The sequence below is a fragment of the Colletes latitarsis genome, chromosome 2 (assembly GCF_051014445.1).
Source record: "Colletes latitarsis isolate SP2378_abdomen chromosome 2, iyColLati1, whole genome shotgun sequence".
Lineage (NCBI taxonomy): Eukaryota > Metazoa > Arthropoda > Insecta > Hymenoptera > Colletidae > Colletes > Colletes latitarsis.
This window is the reverse complement of record NC_135135.1, coordinates 20,434,626-20,457,576: the sequence shown is the minus strand read 5'-3', so window position 1 is coordinate 20,457,576 and position 22,951 is coordinate 20,434,626. Positions and strand designations below refer to the sequence as shown.

At 42.4% G+C, this 22,951-nt stretch overlaps 1 protein-coding gene across 4 annotated transcripts in view; it reads right to left on the bottom strand.

Moving 5' to 3' along the window:
* Sfl (N-deacetylase and N-sulfotransferase sfl) overlaps positions 1-22,951 on the bottom strand; it is a 231,922-nt gene that overhangs the window by 54,235 nt on the left and 154,736 nt on the right. For 3 of the 4 annotated variants that reach the window (XM_076780407.1, XM_076780416.1, XM_076780398.1), the window contains one exon: positions 8,377-9,815. In XM_076780407.1, coding sequence (XP_076636522.1) covers positions 8,377-8,549 — 173 coding nt within the window. In that variant the 5' untranslated portion in view covers positions 8,550-9,815. Of the gene's footprint in view, positions 1-8,376; positions 9,816-10,393; positions 10,416-22,951 lie in introns of those variants that run through there. The other variant, XM_076780426.1, reaches the window with a different exon arrangement.

Sequence of the window (22,951 nt, the reverse complement as noted above, 5' to 3'; positions counted from 1 at the left end):
CCACGATACGTACGCCAACGTTTATCAGAGAATTTTACACGATTCTCCTCGTGTACGTAAAAATTCACCGCTATTTCGCGTTCCCCTCGATCCTTTCCCGATTTTATTTACCGGTGGGTAACAAACGTCAAAGTAACCCCGCGATCGCGTGGACAATAAAACACATGGCGCGAACTTAATATCGCGTAAGTAATATTTTTATTCGACCGGCCACGGCCCGACCGTGCATTAATCCTCCCTGTATCGCCGGTCGGTGTTTTCATAACGGGGCTATTAATTCTTCGAGAGGGTTATCTGCTTCCCGTGAAACTGCATTTCGTGTTTCGAGGGCTGGCTTGAACCCGGTCGCAGTTCTCCCTTTGTACGGTCATTTCTCGGCGATTCGTGTTACACGCGGTATATCTAGCGTAACGGAAATCCTGCACGGTCGTATACATGCCCCGGGTATATTTACACCGGAATCGATGAGAGTTACGAGTTAACATCGCTGGTTGTGTGGCCGGTCCGAGGACGCCCTCAGGATTGACAGAATTAGGGTCGCTTCTCACGCAGCTCTTCCCCCGTACCCACCCCTAAGCAACAGGACAATGTTAACAGCTACGACGTGCACGCTACAATGTTTCGCGAGCCAATCGAGAATGCGCCGCGTCGGTGCGTTATAATTACGTGACCGGTATCGTTATTTAATGGCCAAATGGCCAAATGGACTGGAACACTCCCAAGCATTATCAAAATTGAATTATCGCGAAACTTGCACTGAACTAGGACAAGCGCGAATCATTCTTCCCCTCCAAGCAGATGCAAGTCCACGTTAGGGTGCAACTCCCTCGATTTCGCCTCGTTCGAGGTCTGCTTGTTCTTCGTTTTCTCGACTCTTGGCGCAATCGATCCCGTATTCATTGTTTAGCGTTTAATTCGTCGTAATTGCTTGCCTCCTTCCATCTTGCTGTCGGCTCACCGGCCGTCCATATTCACGATCACCGATTGCATTCAACGCAACGAAGCCACTTTGTGTTTCGAACGAACGGACGATGCTCGTCCGAGTGCTCGTCGAGTTTTTGCACGGCTGTTGCGATCGTTAATGAGGCTGCAAGCCGGCCTTCCTTCTTCCAGGCTTTTCCTCCACTAGCGAGCGACGCGCGTAGACGACTACATTCGACGGAGGATAAAAAGCTGAGAAAATGCGCGACAGGACCCAGAAATCGCGCCTCAAACTACACAGACACGTTTTTACTTAAGAGTGGCACAATTACGCGCCGATTCCGTCTGCGAAAAGTACGCTGGAATGCTCGAGGGGCCGCGCGGAGCTTGCGAGGAATTGCTTGTAAAACCTACCGAATCGTCCACTACTGATTCTTTCTTCGCAACATGTTAATTTCTACATGTGGTTATTAACGTTTAAAGTTCCGCCCTTACTGAATTTTTTTCTCGAAACTGCGTGGAATTTCTGGGGTATGTCTATTCACCAAAAATGATTGTAATTGACCCCTGCAAACGAAAATAATTTTTCCAAAACGATTTGAAATTTTTTTTTCCCGTCGAAAAATTTCACACCTCGAATTTTTTTCTAAAAAGTAGGCAGGATTTCGGGGGTATGTCTATTCACCAAAAATGATTGTAATTGACCCTCGCAACCGAAAATAATTTTTCCAGAATGATTTGAAATTTTTTTTTTTCGTCAAATTTAAGCACTTAATTAGATTTTCGGTAAGGAATTTTTTTCTAGAAAGTGGATAGGATTTCGGGGGTATGCCTATTCACCAAAAATGATTGTAATTGACCCCTGCAAACGAAAATAATTTTTCCAAAACGATTTGAAATTTTTTTTTCCCGTCGAAAAATTTCACACCTCGAATTTTTTTCTAAAAAGTGGGCAGGATTTCGGGGGTATGTCTAATGACCAAAAATGATTGTAATTGACTCTCGCAACCGAAAATAATTTTTCCAGAATGATTTGAAATTTTTTTTTTTTCGTCGAATTTAATGCACTTTAGATTTTCGGTAAGGAATTTTTTTTTCGAAAGTGCGTAAGATTTCGGTGGTATGTGTAATGACCAAAAATGATTGTAATTGACCCCCGTGTACGGATAAAATTTCGACGGAAAGTTTCATTGAAATATATTCACTAATGTAGGAGTTATGGATATTTGGAAATTGGACCATTTCTATGTGGTTTTTCTCATTTTACGGAGTCAAGGATCAACTTTTTGAATATTTTTGCGATTTCTACATATTCTCCACCAAAATACGCGTAGTTTGCTTTTTTAAACATTAAAATCGTCCAATCCGTTCAGAAGTTATGACGTTTTAAAGATTCGCATGAAAATTCGGGCAGTCATTTCTGGCCAGAAATTATATTTTCGGTAAGGAATTTTTTTTCTCGAAACTGAGTAGGATTTCGAGGGTATGTCTGTTGACCAAAAATGATTAAAATTGACCCCCGCATTCAAATATAATTTTTCCAGAACGATTTGAAATTTTTTAATTTTGTCGAAAAATTTCACACCTTCTCGAATTTTTTTCTCGAAAGTGAGTAGGATTTTGGGGGTATGTCTGTCGACTAAAAATGATTAAAATTGACCCCCGCATTCAAATATAATTTTTCCAGAACGATTTGAAATTTTCTAATTTTGTCGAAAAAATTTCACACCTTCTCGAATTTTTTTCTCGAAAGTGAGTAGGATTTTGGGGGTATGTCTAATAACCAAAAATGATTAGAATTGACCCCCGCATTCAAAGATAATTTTTCCAGAACGATTTGAAATTTTTTAATTTTGTCGAAAAATTTCACACCTTCTCGAATTTTTTTCTCGAAAGTGCGTAAGATTTCGGTGGTATGTGTGATGACCAAAAATGATTGTAATTGACCCCCACGACCGGAAATAATTTTTCCAGAACGATTTGAAATTTTTGAATTTAATTGTTAATAACTTTTTAACGAAGCCTCAGTCAAGAAATTGATATTCTTGATTTTCGTTTTATTTTGGCCTCTAGAATCCCCCATTAAAATTTTCCCCAGGGGTGGCCGAACACCCTGTATGTATAGCAAAGACGAAAGGAGGGAATCTTCAGTTTGCCTTACAACAGTCTAACAACGTGCATTAAAAATACTAAAACTTTAGACGCGTGTAGTTTCGAAACTAATGATTCCTCCATAACTGAGCCAGCATTAGAAGAGGCAAAACTTCCACACAAAATAAATCAGAAGCTAAACGATAAATTCAGCCTCGTGGTTCTTTTCATCTTCCTGAATAATATTATAAGTGTATTTTTCTTAATTCGACTATCGTTGTCTCCGTCTAACGCGTCTATCACTAACGTAACTATACACATAATGCAAGAATTATAAGTACGTTGCCTCGTAAAACAGAAAAAGAAAGACTAGTCATTTGACCAGTCATGGTAAGAATGGGTATACATGAAATGTCGGTAGGTTTAGTGTTAATTTCGTTCGTCGACCGTGCAACAGCAGCTCCACAATGTTGTTCGTTTCATTTTACTACGCGAGCGACTAGATACACATAGATCTCCGTAGGCGTGCGAAACTTCGAAAAGTTGAAAATTTCGGTGAGCTTGGTCTTCCGTAGACGTTTATGCTCCAAGTTTACACAAGTTGATATTGCCTTGACAAGACGGATGTTCGGAATAATCAAACTTCTACCGGCGAACAAGCACGATGAATAATGTATCGCGAGAATGGATGCGTTAACGCGATTTCTAATACGCCTTTGTGATACTTATATTCCAGTTTGCCTACCCGATTTCTGCTAATTAGATAACACAAATTACGATACTCTGTATTGCGATATAAATAAAGTAGTCCTGCGAGACGCGTAGCAATTTTTGGATAATTCAACTAGTTTCTACCCTCGCAAGTGCACGATTCGTGCTAGTGCTCGAGGGACGAGATGCTCGAATTACGTTCGCGTCAAATATAAGATGCAGATATCTTCCCCGATGCGAATGCTCGTACCTAAAACGATGTTGCAACATTTTCTGGCAAGCGCGAGCCTTGCGTGCTTCGAGCGTCGGTAAAAACTATGTTTTATGCTGTTTCAAATTCCTTCGCTGAAACCGTACGAAGAAATTTAAGAAAATCCGCGTAGAATGGTCGCGTTCTTCGGTGGAGACGTCTACTCGGCGATATTAATCGTAAAAAGAGGATTGAATTTTCGACAGAATATTTCTTTTCCACAATGCTGGCAATTCCTCGTTTCCGATTTTATAGAATGCTGTATATGTTAAACCGTACGTCTACATTTCCTATTCACCGTGTAATTTGGAGTTGGTTGAACGTAAGGTCGGTGGGCGAAGACAACCTCGGAAGGATGCGTCATGCAGAAGGCGCGTGGCTGCCAGAAAGGAAGGGACGACGACATGCGTCTGCAGTTGGAGCTTAGCGCCGCTGTAAGGCTGCTCGAGAGGAGAAGAATTGGCGCTGATTGGACCTTGGACAAACATCCGGCCGCATTTCGCGTCCCACGATCGAGAATGTGCTTCTTTCGACTCGGTGCAAAGCACAGTACACGTCCTAATAAACGATCAACCAGCGAATTTCTTCCGATTCCCTTCCTTTTGACGTGTACTTTCCACCGATAACACCGAAGCAGATACTCTCAGGGTGACACTTATTCACCGTATACTTTTTCGTCTCGATCATAACGGAATTAACTTGTGCAAACTTCGAATCGACAAAGTACGAATCGCTTACAAAAGAAGAAATCGCGTCAGAAAAGATCACCCTGGGCATATCAATTTTCCCAGGCACGAAAGCTAAACGGAGACAGGCAACGTGTTCCCTGATCGCGATAACGACGGTAGAGCTATAAATCTTTCTAGCCTTTAGGAAACTATAATTCCGTCTAAGCAATCACCATTCGTTATCGATCCGAACTGATAAATATACCGCGCCTTTCGTATGGTACAATTTAGAACACATACGCATTGGCTATATTATTCGATTGAACTTCGAAAAATGTTCGATCGTTCGAGTAGACGCTTTCCATCGTAATCGATGCGGAACTTGGGCCTGTTTCGTTTGGAGAGATTCCGAGTATCATCGAGCGTCTGTCTCTAAGGGTATAGCGGCAGACCAGTGGTCCGGCAACCTCGATGTGAAATTACATGTCAATGTCCACGCGAGAGTATTAGGTTTCGTGATTGACGACGGTGTACCCTGAACCTACAATTGGTTGCAGAACGGTCATAGGTTACCTATTAAGATTGATCCACGTCGGGGCAAAGCACTATATCAATTAACAGAAAGGCTTGTGTATCTATGGTTTTGGTAGGGTAAATGCGATCAATTATCAGGATCCGAGTAGACGATCGACGCAATCTGCCGATGTTAACAGTCGTGTACAACGAAAAACACATATACAGGGTGTTCGGCCACCCCTGGGAAAAATTTTAATGGGAGATTCTAGAGGCCAAAATAAGACGAAAATCAAGAACACCAATTTGTCGATGGAGGCTTCGTTAAAAAGTTATTAACAATTAAATTCAAGAATTTCAAATCGTTTTGGAAAAATTATTTTCGGTTGCGGGAGTCAATTACAATCATTTTTGATGAATACACATATCCCCGAAATCCTACCCTTCTTCGAGAAAAAAATTCGGGTAGGTGGTGAAATTTCTCGGCGAAAAAAAAAAATTTTCAAATCGTTCTAAAAAAATTATTTCCGATTGCAAGGGTCGATTATAATCATTTTTGATGAATAGATATACCCCGGAATTCCTACCCAGTTTGGAGAAAAAAATTCGAGAAGGTGTGAAATTTTTCAACAAAATTAAAAAATATTAAATCGTTCTAAAAAAATTATTTTTGATTGCAGGGATCAATTATAATAATTTTTTGTCAATAAACATACCCTCGAAATCCTAACCATTTTCGAGAAAAAAATTCCTTACCGAAAATATAATTTCAGGCCAAAAATGCTTTCCCTAAATTTCATGCGAATCTTTAAAACACCATAACTTCTGAACGGATTGGACGATTTTAATGTTCAAAAAGCCAAACGCCGCGTATTTTAGTGTAGAATATGTAGAAATTCTAAAAATATTCGAGAAGTTATTTCTTGACCACCTAAAATGAGAAAAACCCCATAAAAATGGTCCAATTTTCAAACAGCCACAACTCCTATAATAGTAAATATATTTCAATGAAACTTTTTTCTGAAGTAGAGCCCATAGGTATCTACAAAAAAGTATTAAACAACTTTTCTGTAGGACGCCAAGCGAAATTATGAAAAATCAAAAACGAATTTTTAAGGAAAATCGACAGGGGTAGGTGCCTAAATTTTTCGGCGAAATTGAAAAGTTTCAAATCGTTCTGGAAAAATTATTTTCGGTTGCAGGGGTCAATTATAATCATTTTCGGTGAATAGACATACTCCCGAAATCTTACCCACTTTCGAGAAAAAAATTCAGTATTGGTGGAACTTTAAACGTTAATAACTTCTTAACGAAGCCACCATCAACAAATTGGTATTCTTGATTTTCGTCTTATTTTGGCCTATAGAATCTCCCATTAAAATTTTTCCCAGGGGTGGCTGAACACCCTGTATAGTTTTGATTCCAGTTTAACCCGTTTAAAATACGGGACATTTAGGAGGTAACATCTTCACAAATATAACTAATTTTTCAAGTAAGTTACAGCGGATACGATACACAATCTGGATCGCAAAGCAAGACCTCCTTTTCGCGACCTTCGAATATCGAGGTTGAGGAACATTGAGAAAAGGGCTTTGATTAGAAACGCGATGTTCCAACATCGTGTCGCGATCATTAGCAAACACATCCCGGGGCGTGATTAACTTTGAATCCTGACCAGAAACTCTCCGTCGCTTTGCTCGGTAATATTACCGCGCAATTAAGATATAGGTCCCCGAGGAAACCGCGCGCAGTCAAACAACTGGCAGCAACAATTTGGCGCAACGTAATTACGCTGCCACGAAATAACGTTGGATTTCGAGGACGTCGTATATACACGCTCCGAAGTCGGAATCGACGACCATGGAGGGCGTTCGCGAACCCATTGCCTTCTCTGGTTATCCGAACGAGCGAGATTGGGGCCATATCGAGTCGAGGCGAACGCCTCCTCCGTTCGCCGGTCGCCATTCGGCCTGTGGGGTTATTCGTCTTCTCTAATTAACTATGGCCCTAGCACAGCCCGACAAACACGATACGGAACGCTACCGAAAATCGGGTAAAATTGGAATTGGACCGGTTGCATTAAGGGAAACGCAACGTCCGTTCCTAGATCCTGTCTAAAGCACGGGATTATCCCGTATCGTGATTGTTGTATCGCGAGTTCTGCTAGACTCCGGAAACGTTCCTTTCTAACGCGTTCATTGTCTGCCGACTCGCAATTACCGTTAAAGCTTTTAGAGTGCATCGTAGCGCTGATCGATCGACAGCAACATCACAACGTTTAGAAAACAACGGTCTAACGTATCGCGTCGAATGTTCCTGATCCAAATTTTCGGTTCGCGTGCCATCCGTAAAAATGGATAAGAAGCGACGGGAAAGAAGCCGAAAATTCCGCGACAGGAAATTGCTTCGTGCATATTTGAAGCCGAAACTTCAACTCGAGTTTACGTCGCCTCTCTATCTCGCTTCGAAATAACATTACGACGATTTTAAATTCAAATTTTATGCAACGTCTCCGGCTCGTTGAATTTTTCGAAACATTCTTTGCGGTACGTTTTATTATCGCGAGTTGTTTGGCAATTCTTATTCCGCGGCCCGTTCGTAAATTGCTCTTAGGCAATTAGCGAAAGTCTCCGTTACGTATGTGTATCTCATCTATTACGCATAACAGGCCGTTCCGTGTGTGGCAAACATAATTTTATTACCCGCAGGCATGAAACTCTGCGATCAGATTAACGAGTCACGATATTTGCGACATATTTACGTTCAAATTGTTTCTGCAGGTTTCGCCAACTATACGTTTCACTTAGTCCGCCGGGAGTAACGAAAAAGTCATTTTTCCAAGCCGTGTCCCCTCTGTTAAACACGAACGTAGCACAGGGAAATTCTACGTTGCATCTGCAAACAAGCAATCCGTTCGCGAACAAGCGAAAGCTAACTATATACGCGCAAACTGGTCTGTCGTCTGGCTTTGCAAAGTGATCGATCGTAAATGATTTCATCGAAATGCGTTTAATTTGATTTGATTCCCGCTGATTTCGAAACGCGCTAATTCAGAATTTCCACGAATCCACGAGAACGATATACGCTTTACGGCGACCGTACTGTTATTTTTGGTAAAACGCCTATCGTTCGAGTTCCGATATCGTGGAAAATTTTCAACGGAACAAGTACCGTTGGACAATTCTGAAAAATAAAAATTATACTAAAAGTTGGTAAGCTCACCTTGCTAATGGACTGCTGATGATGTAGTGCGTATAATAGAATATGCTGGCGACTGAAACCAGGAGTAGCGCCGCGACGCATCGCTTGACCGTGGCCTGCTTAACGACGCAGCGGGGACCGACGACGCTTAATAAAGGAACGCCAGCCTCGACCGCGGAAATCTTCATCACCATCGTCTCATCCGACGACGCGCGATGCCTCTCAGATTAGTCTCCGATCTTTCTTCTCAGTCCGTGGAAACGCGATCGAAACGCGGCAAATCCAGTCGTCCGTGGCTCCTGTAAAGTTCTTTCGCGATTCTTTCGCCAGGCTTCGGCTCTGCTCATAGTCGCGGACCGTATTTCGCCGAACGTATCTTCCTCGCGGGTCAATAGCGAGCCTGGGACAACGGGATTCGCGTAAAAAGCACCTCTCCGTTCGGTCGCGAGCGTTTCTTTTGTCGAGAAAATTGTCACGATCGCTCGAACGTGTAAATTTCTGTTTTCTTGTTAGGACTGGGCGCCTCGATTGCTTCGAGGCGATCTTCTCGCTCTGTTCGATCCTCAGATCGAAGTTACACCGGGTCCTGGATCGAATCCCTTGTCCCGTCTGTCGGACGACATCGATGATAGTTTACGAATAAAGAGCAGATCGCCACTTGTTGCGTTTCCAGGAGGGCAGCACGATCACCATTTTGCGAGCAGCAGCACAGGGTCGCGCTGTCCATCGCGATCGTTTTTAACCCATCTGGGAGAATTTTTATCGGATCCAGGGCTTGGATCTTTCACCGATGCCACGACGGAGCGGGCGACATTGTTACGTTCGCGTAACGATCCAGGACGCTCGTTGCCGGCGTTGCTCGTTCGAGACCATATCGCGATTCCGAGGAATCAGGTCCACGAAGACGAGTAAATAGCCTGGTCGAGGGGATTCCGAACGATTCTCAAAGTTTTCGTGGGAAACGTCGATATACCAGCAGCCCAACTCGGAATTTTATATTCGCCTGGCTAAAACGTCTGCGAATCTTCCACGGCGCATCACGGAAATCCGGCGTCTACTTCCGGTGTCGTTCCAAGGTAAGCCGGTTTTACGGGTGGACCATTTGTTATGGTGCACACGACCGCCCCAAGATACCAGAGCTTGGCTCCTAGACGTGCAAGCAAACCTGCTCACTCGTAAATTTCGAACCAAGATCTCTCCCCTTTCCCCCTCTCGTCCCCCCGATGACTTTTTCCTTCTCCGCCACGTTCGCCCGCCGTACTATCCCCCTCCTTCTTCTTGATGTACGCGTATCGCGTCCCTTCTTCTCGGTCCTCTGCTCCTACGGCCCTCTTCCAGCCTGTCAATTAGGGACGATGTAAAGTTACGATGCTTCCTGGCCAGAACGATTTTCGAACGTTATCCCTATCGCCTGTATCGATCTTGTCTGCGCAGCGTACGTGTATGCCTGGTTTACGAGTCTGTAACAGTGAACATGGAATGCGAATTGAGAAAAGAGCCTGGAACAAATGCGACAGTTGTAGCTTGTCGGGAGAGAAATGATCGGTTGCGCGATTTATCGGCCGATCGGGTATATTTAAAACACAAACCTGATACTACGGTAACAGCTTAATAATCCAATTATTTACAGCTCTTTGTACTCTAGCAGATTTTTCTACCATTTTAACCACTGGACTACGGGATCCCTCGAGCCGGAAATCGCGTCGAGGAATCCCGTAGTAAGTTAAGAACTTTATGCTTCCCGTAGAAAATGGCCCTGTAAGTCGTAAACTGGCAAAGCATTCGATCTTGATTAAGTGTACGGATAAAATTTCGACGGACTTGCGAACTCTGCATCCAATTTCCAAAGTATGTACGGTCGAATATGTGTTGGTTTAACGAACGAAAGGAATTCAAGTCTAACAACGAGTCGCCGTAATTGACGAATCGATCGACCGGTAGGAAAAGCAGTTTCGAACCGCCATCAAAAAACGATTAAACAACGGGAACGACAAGCGGCTGATCAGGACGCTCGACAACTCCAATTAATCGATCGTACTTTCGCGGAAGCGTTGCAATTCCACCGAGCTCCCTCTCTTTAATTTTTATCCGTCGGTTGTACATCGGTCGCAGCAAGAACTCCATTAATCAACCACTGATCCCCTCCCCCGCAACGATGGAAACCTTTGTCCCGGGTCGCGTGCTCCGCTCTGTATCGAATATTTCAAAGAGTCTCGTTCGAGTTTCGTAAGGGGCGGCGTTTCTGCAAAAACCAGGGAAATAAATTGAAAATGATTCATCGAGATGGGCAAAGAGGACACGGATCGGGAAGAATCGACGCCAAGAAGTTTTCTCGGGAAGAACATCGTCTTTCGTTCGATTGTTCGGTGCCTCCTGGGAGCTGACCTAACGTTTCTCTGCGAGAAGATACCTACACCACACCTTTCGCCTCTTGGTAGTCGACTCTCGCGAACAGGAGGCGGACGATAAACGCGACGATCGGTGGAAAGGTGTCGTTCGCGATGGAAGGCCGCGGAATTTAATTACGCGACCGTTCGAAAATGGAGACCGTCGCGTCGCCTCGTGAAATGTGTTTCCCCCGCAGACGGCTCGCCATCGTTTCGACCAATTTCTTTCATTGGAACGTTTCTACGGAGAAACCGAGAGGAACTCCTGCGGCGAGGAATCGGCTCGAGCGCGGTCTATACACCAGCAAAAATTCCTCGGACAAATATATTTCGTTATCTGAATTATTCATCGCGTGGAGGTAATTTCAGATCCCCTTTGAAATGTACGGGCGAACGGTGCTTAATTCAAGAGACACGTTTTGGCTCCCCGAGTGGGTCGTTAGTCGGATGCATCACGTGCGCGGATTTAAAGGGCGGAACTACATAGGTGCAGCTCCGGTTAGATTGCGCTCAGAGACTACTCGATCGTCGCGAAATGATTACGCGAGCTTTCCTGATTATTCCTCCGAATGGACCCATCTTTCTTCCGATGTTTGCGCGCACCGTAGAACCTTGGCGAAACGTTTGTACAGTCTGAGTTCGCGCGGAATCGTGAATCCAATTTCAGTCGGCGCTCTTTCTCTCCCCCTCTCACCTTCCCTTCGTCTGCAAGCATATTTACAGGCATCTCGATGCACTTCAATGGCGTTTTAATCTGGCAAATGCATTCCGTATTCGCTGGCCCGAGGCCTCTGTCTTTCGTTCGTTCCGTACGCGCGCAACTTTTCCCATCGTTGCCCGGAGCAGCCAAACTCTCGATCCATCGTGCACACCAGGGAAACAGCACGCCATTTTTCGAGTCGAATCGTCCATTAACCATACTCGCGTGCGATTCAACCACGCTACACCGAGGTTTATTACAAGACTAGAAAATTATACGCGACGATGCAACGAACAAAATGACGGCGCTATCGTAACAGAGGCCCTCGCGCAGCCTCGACGAATTCGTTTATGCGCACGCAAGGGAATCGCAAAAATACTAGATCGAGAATTATTCGCAAGGGCGTGCTTCGCGCGGAGAGAATATACGATGGATACCGCGCAACGAACGCACGCGTAATCAACTCGGGAGATCGGCTCGTTTGTTTTTACAATTAAGCGAATCGCATTTTGTTTCGCACCCCGGAGAATATACAGGGTGTTCGGCCAACCCTGGGAAAAATTTTAATGGGAGATTCTAGAGGCCAAAATAAGACGAAAATCAAGAATACCAATTTGTTGATGGAGGCTCTGTTAAAAAGTTATTAACGTTTGAAGTTCCGCCTGTACTGAATTTTTTTCTTGAAAGTGAGTAGGATTTCGAGGGTATGTCTAATGACCAAAAATGATTGTAATTGACGCCTGCAACCAAAAATAATTTTTTCAGAACGATTTAGAATTTTTTAATTTCGTCGAAAAATTTCAGACCTTTGCGAATTTTTTTCTCGAAAGTGCGTAAGATTTCGGTGGTATGTGTAATGACCAAAAATGATTGTAATTGACCCCCGTGTACGGATAAAATTTCGACGGAAAGTTTCATTGAAATATATTCACTACTGTAGGAGTTACGGATATTTGGAAATTGGACCATTTTTATGTGGTTTTTCTCATTTCGCGGGGTCAAGGACCAACTTTTTGAATATTTTTACGGTTTGTACATATTCTTCATCAAAATACGCGTAGTTTGCTTTTTTAAACATTAAAATCGTCCAATTTGTTCAGAAGTTATGACGTTTTAAAGATTCACTTGAAAATTCGGTCAGTCATTTCTGGCCAGAAATTATATTTTCGGTAAGGAATTTTTTTCTCGAAAGTGCGTAGGATTTCGAAGATAGGTCTATTCACTAAAAATGCTTGTAAGTGACCTCCGTAACCAAAAATAATTTTTTCAGAACGATTTGAAATTTTTTTTTTTTTGTCAACCACCTAACTAGATTTTCTGTAAGGAATTTTTTTCTCGGAAGTGCGTAGAATTTCAAGGGTATGTGTAACGACCAAAAATGATTGTAACTAACCCCCGCAACCGAAAATAATTTTTTTAGAACGATTTGCAAAATTCTTTTTTCGCCGAAAAATTTCAGCATCTACCCGAATTTTTTTCTCGAAACTGAGTAGGATTTCGAATATATGTCTATTCACTAAAAATGCTTGTAAGTGACCTCCGTAACCAAAAATAATTTTTTCAGAACGATTTGAAATTTTTTTTTTTTTGTCAACCACCTAACTAGATTTTCTGTAAGGAATTTTTTTCTCGGAAGTGCGTAGAATTTCAAGGGTATGTGTAACGACCAAAAATGATTGTAATTAACTCCCGCAACCGATAATAATTTTTCCAGAACGATTTGAAATTTTTTAATTCCACCCAAAAATTTCATCACCTACTCGAATTTTTTTCTCGAAACTGAGTAGGATTTCGAATATATGTCTATTCACTAAAAATGATTGTAATTGACCCCCGCAACCAAAAATAATTTTTCCAGAACGATTTGAAATTTTTGAATTTAATTGTTAATAACTTTTCAACGAAGCCTCCATCGACAAATTGGTATTCTTGATTTTCGTCTTATTTTGGCCTCAAGAATCCCCCATTAAAATTTTTCCCAAGGGTGGCCGAACACCCTGTATAGCGCAAAGATGTTCTCGAACCCGCGTCTTTTCCAAAATGGATCGAAGATCGTCGCAATCGATCGTGCGCGCACCAGCGTTAATCTGTCTGCTCTCCACCCTGCAAAGTCCATTTCAGTAATTTAACAAAGTCGCCCGCGCTTCGAACGACCTGGAAGTCGTACGAACTTCAATGCGAAACCCATCGCGACGACAGAACGATAATTGCTCGCTCGAAATGCCCAGAACTCACGACCGGTCGTGGACGTGGAATTTCAAAGGAGATTTTATTAGTAAAAGCTCGCGTAATTGGTCTTCGGTTAATCGAGCCCGGCGAATGCGTCGAGCGTGCAAAAAAATTAATTTGAAATTGGATTCTCCGGCCGCAACCTCGAGCCCGCGAATTTCGCGAACGTCACGTCTCGCGTTAATTAAAGAAATTTTCGACCGATAAAGGGGCTAATCGACCATCGGCAACGGGGAACACGGAAAACGCGAAACGGCTCAAAATCCTCGCGCAACGTTAGAAAAGAACATGGAAGGAATAAGAAGCCGGTCGTGCGACGCGTTAACGGTTCAGCAAACCGTGGATTTGGTTTGCTCGAGCCCGGCCAAGGTGTCGAAAGCCATTCGCAGTTTAAAAGCCACGGGCGTACCACGATCTCCGCGAATTACCACAACTTAAAAAGCAATTAACTGGCTGACGAGCCGGCCGCGATGAGACAGAGGATTTTTTCCTAGCCAACCATCGGCTTTTGTTACTCTTTTTCACAGGTAGTTTCGCGTAAAACTGTCCGCCCGGCTGCACCTGTATGCAGCCTTACTCTGGTTTCAAATTAAAAACTCTTTGTTAATAGTCGTTCGTTGCCTCGCATATACGAATAAGGCATCGTAAGACTTTAAATGAATTTAGCACGTACAAGGGAATCAACAATTTATCGTATCCGCATTTACACGAATACCGGCGTTTATTTCTTTTTTTTTTTTTTTTTAAATCGATGAAACGCTACCGGGGAAAATTGCTACCGGTATTATTCATGCGGCCCGGAAGCAATCCAGCGTTGAACGAGTTTTAATCGCAAGGCAAAATCCTGGACTCGGACGCTGCGGGTGGATTTGTAATTTTTCATTAAACCTCGCGTGGAAATATCAGTTCTGCTTACGAAACGAACTCGACAAATTTTGCATTTCGCGTCGGAGAACGTAACAACATCCACGCACGACTAAACGAACCAAATTTCCAGCGACTAACTTTGCACCGAAATGATCGCGAATGGGTTACTTTCCGTACGTCAAAGACGAGAGTTACGATCCCTTACCGATTCATTATTAAACAATGTCTTTGACGCGCCTGGAGACGGGAGCACAGCGTCGGTGAACTTTTCCTCGCTGTTTTTTTTTAATAAACTCGGTGGACGCGCGAAACTCGCGCGACACTTTCGTTATTCTCGTTTATCGCGGCGCGGCCCGGCTCGGTTTACATCACAATTTCGGTAGGGGTGGCGCGCGTTTGCGGTCAGCCGGAATTTCACCGCCATATTTTTGCCCGCCGCAACTGGACCTGATCTGTCACCGGCCGCTGTCATTTCGACACCGTTGCGCGTCGATAGACGGCCAGATGGACACGCCGAGACAGATAGACGACGCAGTGGCGTTTTATTGACGGCGCAGCGACGCCCCTTCACGGGCGTCGCGTGTCCCGTGGAATTGAACGCGGCTCTGTAAATTCGTTCGCACGCCACCGGGCCAACATTTACGAGTCCACGCGTTAATTCGTTCGTGAGAATATTTAAAACAACGCGGAAGCCGCAACCGAGGCTCGTCGTGACAGACTCTTCCTGTTGGGACCGACACTCTGACAACCCCCTCGAACACCCTCCTATTTACAAGAGAATAGTAACATTCCTGAGAATCACCATAGGCTTCTTAAGAGCCGCGGCGAGCAACAGATTAATATAAAGATCTTGGCGGGATCTAAACGAATATGGGTTACAGCTGTCCAAGGATTCCAGTTTAAGACGTTGCGCAACAGTGTAATTCTAGACTGCTGGGAATATGGTCAGCTCGTATTAATTTGTACAGCGCACAGTGGTTCGAGCGAGGAAAAAAGTAGATTTTTGCAATGTTGTATAACCAAGTTTATTATAATTGCGAATGAAGATGATTGAAATATTAGAATCAACAAAGATTTCTGTAAATACCCACCTGATTGCAAAGATATTATAACATGGAAGTTAGCAAATAGGGAATCGGCTATTTTGGACTACAAGTGCACCTACAAATAAACGCAGTTACAAGTATCTGAAAAATGTAAGAAAAAATACAATTATGTAATTTGATTGTGTTGACAATAAGTAAGTAAATTACATAAATAAAGTTAACGACAATCTCATTTATTTCAATAGGACATATGTTGTACAAAACCGCATTTTTAAGAATAGAATTGAAATTTAATTAGACATAACTTTTTTGCGTCAGCTAGCGTCAAAATGAGACTTAATGCTAATTGTGCACTATATTTTTAAGTTTATATCCAAATAGGTTTCAGCTGCGTAAATCAGCGATTTCGATATTGGGAGCATTTTTTCTGTAATGTTGATCAATGTCTGAAATATCTCGCTTTCATTTTGGGTCATTGATATTGTCTTAAATGGAGTCATATATTTTTTAACTTATTATTTCATTGTATTTGTTATTTTCTACAAAAAAGTACTAACATATTTATATCGGGAGATCATTAGTTTTAATTTAACGACTTAATATTAATATTCAAAAGTCTCCGAAAGTAATAGTTTTTTGACATAAATATGTTAATACTTTTTTGTAGAGAATAATACATTTAAATGTATATGATTCCATCTAGTCAGGTCTAGTCACTTGATTGGTAATCTTTGCTGAACCAATCAAGTGACAAACCCAATGACATCCACCTATTCCGCGCGCCTGAAAAGCGGTCCGTGCGGAGTAAGCAGTACCAATGGGGGTGGAAGGCAAGACAAAGATGATTTTGCAATGTGATGGAATTTCCGCCAGGCTTGGGCCCCTGGACGTGACCTGGTCAGTAGCCATTAGGTCCAATCTCGGGGCCCTTTGGAAATTCACGTTTAGAAGACGACAAAATTTTAACAGATACAATTCAGAGGATTAAAAAATAAACAGATTTTCAGAAAGAGCTGTACTGAAAAAATCGGTTGAAATACTCGAGAAAATGTTCTCGGATATGCACCAATGAAGATACGATGCACATGCTTCTAGCTTCTTCCGATCCGTACGTAAATAGTTTACGAACAGTGCCTAAGAAAAAGATGTTTGAACTCGACAACGATGCGATGGTTTTACTTGCAGAAGGCAATGATTAGGTAATTACAAGATAATAATTACACAAATATAACTATCCTCGTTTTTCATATTTAATTTATAACGTATTTTTCTTTACAAATCAGTAAACTATTTGTTACATTTATAAAAATGTGATATACTTTGCAACGAGAAAAACATTTCTCAATTTTTCGTCATTTACCACAAATTATTACTTCATTTTGGATCAGCCATTTCGTTTTTTGCAATTTTGACTTCAGATTTATAATTAGCAACCTCAAAAACACGGGAATACCAATTTTTACGCAAATTGAATCTGTCACATTGATGCTATTGTATTTTTTCCTAAATATTGGTAGTTCGAACCACTGTGCAGCGCCGTCGAGTTCCTCTTAAACGAAACTTTCGAGCCAGGAATCTGGAGGAAAAACCAATGTAATTTTCGACCACAGGGTACGAGGAAACGTGGAACTTTCGATACGAGAATTCCGTTTAATTTTGCCTAGTCGTGTTTTAGTCTACCGAATCAACGAACAGAAACTGGCTCTCTATCGTAGGGAGTACCATCATTTCCGTGACAAACCTCATCGAGACGCTCCAACCAAATTCGAATATCCGGATTATCCTCGTCTTCTAGCTGATGCATGCGCGGTCCAATGGTCGTGCCGTAACCTACAATTCCTCGGTATGTAATACGGAATTTCATAATCTCCGTAATTATCCGGGATAATCTCGAGTTCTCGGTCTAACGAACGCTCCCGGTTTATTCCAGTAATGAAAATATCTACCCTCGGTCATACTTGTCCATTGTTATTTGACCGAAGAGATCCTCGTTACCGTATACTAGGAAAATCGATACGCCAAACCGCAACAACGGTCGTCGTCCTCGTTCTCGCTTATCGAATTAATTTCTAAAATGTCGCCGCGAGAATTCTATTTTAGTCCGAAACATCGGGTCGGGTCTAAGAATGCGGATAATCGAATTACGGCTACTCGCGCGAAAATAAAGCGGCGAGAACCGAGGTTCTTACGAGGGAAAAATACTCGCTGAAAGAACGAAACGCTGCAACCAGCCAAAACTGTACTTTTTCCCTTGGTTTGGCTTTGCCATCGGATAGGAAGGGAAGAAATTGTCAAAAAAATATTACCAGCGAGAGAAGAAGGTAAGCAAAATCCCGACAGCATCCCGTGCAAATAATCCGGTATTTCGAATGGCTGTCAGGTCCGGGAAGTAATAATACGAATATCCATTCGAGATAACCGCGTTCGCGAGAGAATAATACATAAATAAGTCTCGAAAACTAATACCTTATTCACGTCTCGGGAGCAACGAGGAATAGAAGAAAATACGGCAGCCGTTTTTGTCTCGACGCGTTCTTTAAATACGCGCAAGGTGAACCGCTTAACTTCGTCACCTTTATTTATTCCAGGGTTACCGAATCGATTCGAACCGTGTTATCGTGCATAATTTGAATCTCGGAATCAACAAGTACTCGGTACAAGGTAATTTTTATAAATTCATTATTGGAAAACTGATCCGCTATTCGTTTCGATGGATCGATCAAGCTTCGAAGTAGCAAAGTGGAATTTGTTTCGAATTTGTTGGCAGCGAGGATCTTGTACGATTCGAGGCGCTGCCGCCCTTAAACGCTCCTCGACAGTTTTTCCACGAGTGCTATCCGCGATTACGGTTTTCATAACCAGTTACTCGCGCGTAAGTGCTCGAAAGACGTCGTTGAGTCGAGTGCTCGATGTGCCCCTAACTACTCTCGCGCTTGCTCTTCCTGGCGTAACGTTATTCGCTCGATTGCTCGCGAATATGGATGGAAAACCGCGACTACCTCCAATTATCCACCGTCTTGTTCGCGTGAATATCTTTTCGTTCGTTAGCGAGAGTCAATCCCAGGAAATTATACGTTCGTTCGTTCGGTCGCGAATGCAAGAAAATGCGCTGAAACGTCTACTATCCAAAGTACTCTGTCACCTAACGGTTCCGTGATTCGTACGAACCGTATCTTTGTCCGCTACAACGCTATGCGCCAGCTACGATCGAGAGCTCGTTTAAAAATTTCATAGACGCGCGAGATGGGACACTTGGAATCCGCGACACGATTTCGACGCCATTCGTTCCGCGAACAGCGTCCTTTTCGCCTTTAATTCCAGCCTCGTTTAACATGCGCTATTACCTTCGCCGGCGTTCGTTCCGATTATCGACGCGAATTCCATTCTACAATTTAAATGTACGCGCCGTCGATGAATTATTAATAAATCCGATCAGCGGCAGCCCAATTATCGTCGCGAGATTACGCAACACGGTTCTTGCAGTTTAACGGAAAAATATTTTTGCTTAACGGCCCAACGAATCTGCAATTAGTATCGAGATCGAATTAGATGGCCGTATCGTCGTTCGAAAACCAATAATTATGCGCTCCGATGGTCTCGATGTTCGATTTTAACGAGAAACAGCGCGTCGACGGATTCGTAAAAGACGACGAGTTTTGAAGAAGTGGCTCTGCGACGTTCCTATCGCGGCAAGCAGCTCGTTACCGGTGCTAATTCCTGCGAGTTCCTAGCGCGACAGATGTTAACACTGAATTAACACGTACGACGTGCGAGCACATGGAACCGAGGCGAGTTAACAGCGTTGCCGGGGCGTCGATATGATCGCAATTTCAGCTTACAACCATAATTAACGCGTACTGTGCACCGGTACACCTGACTGGACTCCACTAAAACGTACTTTACCGACCGTTAGCTACATACGATAGATGCCAGGGCTCGTCGAACGACGGTACATCCAAACTACGGTAGACGCTCTCATCGTCCTTTCTGTTCTTTCTTTGGCTCCAAGTTCTACTTGGATAAGTTGAAACGTGAATTCCTCGATCATCGTTAAAAGCCAAAGAGAGTTACTTATCCGAATTTCGCGTTGCTCCGTTTTCCCGAGTGTCCGTTCCTCGATGCTCTCCAGCCTCCAACGTTCCTTCCGCCGTCGTAAGAACATCTATCGGTTCTATCCTGCCTCTCCTCATCGTTCAACTAGTAATTCCAAGTTCGATGGTCGCGATGCACGCTTTCGAACTTCCACGACGTGGATTTACTGCTTATTCGCGGTGCTTTCCACTTTCGTCGGATTAAGCGACCGTAATGCATTAGCAATGAACTCCTCTGCACGGACGAGTACTCGCGCCAATTCACCCGGGAATATCGACCGCCCACGTAACGATATTCGACGAGGGTCTCTTTCAAATTTTTCTTCTATATTTCCAAGCAAATTTAATACGAATTTAATCGAGCCGAATAGCTTAAACTCGAAGGCGAAAACAAAAGTAAAAACCGAGCTTCCAAGTATACAAGGTGTTCGGCCACAGACGAGGTATACGAGTAGAACTTACATCCAATGTATTTTTTCGACCCATTGTTTGAATTTTGTATCATTGAAATCCTTCGATTCGTCCAGAAGTTAGGATTTATTAAACATACGTATGAAATTTCAGTACAGTTCTGGTCAGAGATTATAGTTTTGGTAAAGAATTTTTTTTCTCGAAAGTGAGTAGGATTTTGGGGGTATGTCTAATAACCAAAAATGATTGTAATTGACCCCCGCATTCAAATATAATTTTTCTAGAACGATTTGAAATTTTTTAATTTTGTCGAAAAATTTCACACCTTCTCGAATTTTTTTCTCGAAAGTGAGTAGGATTTTGGGGGTATGTCTAATAACCAAAAATGATTGAAATTGACCCCCGCATTCAAATATAATTTTTCCAGAACGATTTGAAATTTTTTAATTTTGTCGAAAAATTTCACACCTTCTCGAATTTTTTTCTCGAAAGTGAGTAGGATTTTGGGGGTATGTCTAATAACCAAAAATGATTAAAATTAACCCCCACATTCAAATATAATTTTTCCAGAACGATTTGAAATTTTTTAATTTTGACGAAATATTTCACTCCTTCTTGAATTTTTTTCTCAAAAGTGAGTAGGATTTCAGGGGTATGTCTAATAACCAAAAATGATTGTAATTGACCCCCGCATTCAAATATAATTTTTCCAGAACGATTTGAAATTGTTTATTTTTGTCGAAAAATTTCACACCTTCTCGAATTTTTTTCTCGAAAGTGAGTAGGATTTCGGGGGTATGTCTAATAACCAAAAATGATTGTAATTGACCCCCGCATTCAAATATAATTTTTCCAGAACGATTTGAAATTTTTTAATTTTGTCGAAAAATTTCTCACCTTCTCGAATTTTTTTCTCAAAAGTGAGTAGGATTTCGGAAGTATGTCTATTGACTAAAAATGATTGGAATAGTCCCCCGCAACTGAAAATAATTTTTTCAGAATGATTTGAAATTTTGTAATCTAATTTTGTTAATAACTTTTTAACGAAGCTTCAAGAGACTCGACTTGATGTCTGTAGTAGAATACCCTTCGGTAAAATTGGTCGTGCGGTATAGCAAACACTATAATAAACGGTCTTTACGATCTTAGCCGCGTCGATCGGCATCCTGGACGTTACACGACGTTCGAGTTTCGCGTCTTTTTACCGTTGCAGATCGTGACTCGCCTCAAACGTATACATTCATCGTTTCTAGATGAAAAATGCAATGGCTTCTTCTTCGTGATCGATGGACTACGAAGAAATTTACGTAGCTTTCGGAAACTTGTATTCTCGGCAACGATACTGGACATTCTTGAAACGCCGTATTTTAATGATCCATGGCCGCGCGGTGTAGATCATTTGACGAGTTTTTTGGAGGATGTCGCAGTTTCGCGTTGCGCTATTTGATCGTAAAGATTGCTGTTCGTCGTCGATCAATTGGGTTGCACCGAGCGTGCAGAGAATCTGGCATAAACGAAACGCGTCGTAAGTTAGGTTTTGGATCGACAAGTTCGTAATTAGTACGCTTGTGTGTTCCCCTCTTGAACAGGAAATTAATTAGATCGGACACGTGTAACAACCGCGTGGTGGAAAATCGATTCTTTTCCTGCGCGCGAATCGCGTGACCCGTGGTTTCGACCAAACTGCAACAGCGCTGAAATTCGAACGCTTTAAGCTCGCTCGGGGTTGAAACGGACGTTCCGGGCTGTTTCGAGTATTTATCTTCCTTCTCGTTGAATAATTTTTGTCTCCAGGTATTTTATTTGTCGACGTTTCGTCGCGGTAACCGCAACGACAATGCATATCGAGCGAACCACGGAAACGAAGGCTAATTAATTAAACTGCACAAAGCGTAGTTAAGTAAGTAATTAAATTAATAGCGCTAAAAATACGGAAACACGAGATGTTACTCTGTCGCGGAAGCAACGAGATCGTCGAGCAGGAAATACGTCTAATTTGTCGTCGCGAGCCCATTACGGTTCGTTGATGTTAACCGGTTTTCTTACGTTTTACAAGTATTTTAAAATGGAAAGGTGTAGTACGCTTGAGAGACTAATTACAGATTATGCATCCAGACAATGTTCGGTAAAATGATCGAATAAAAATCAACAACTTGGTATAAATTAGCCGAATATTCCGGGTATTACGCTCAAAACGATTAAAGGATTTTATTTCAACGAACAAGCGTTTTCGAAGTTTTTGTAATGTTTTCTGGGATTAAATCCTACAAAATGAACGAAAAATCATTTAATTACAAAGTTCATTGCTATAAAATCTTCGAACGCGTTGGCGTGTAAAATTTAATTAAAAATTGTTTCACGACGTTTCTACGGCCAAGGCCTCTAAAATTTAATGGAACATCGTTGCAAAGTGTTCCAACGTCAACGTTGTAAAATTTAATTAGCAATCGTTTTATAACGTCTCAACGTCGAACGTTAAGAATTAATTAAGAGTCTTCCGGAGCGTCGATGAAATCATAGTTTTCAACCGTCGCGTTCGTTGTTTGCAGATTCCAGAACGCTGAGATACACTTTCATAACTGCCGAACGATACGATGACGAACGACGCGTCAAGTTTGTAACGCTGCACGACTAAATATAGATCGTGAGGCAAAAAATATGAAGCAACAACGGCATTCGAGACATCGACGAACTGTACGGCAATGTATTCCAACACGTTCGCCTTTGAGAGTTAGATATGCATGCCGTGGATGGATTATTGCAAACGTTCTCCTAAGAAATCCTCGAATCGTGCACAACTTAGGTTTATCGTTAGAAAATTCCCTAGGGCAAATTGTTTTTGAACTAGACGTACGCTAAAAAGTA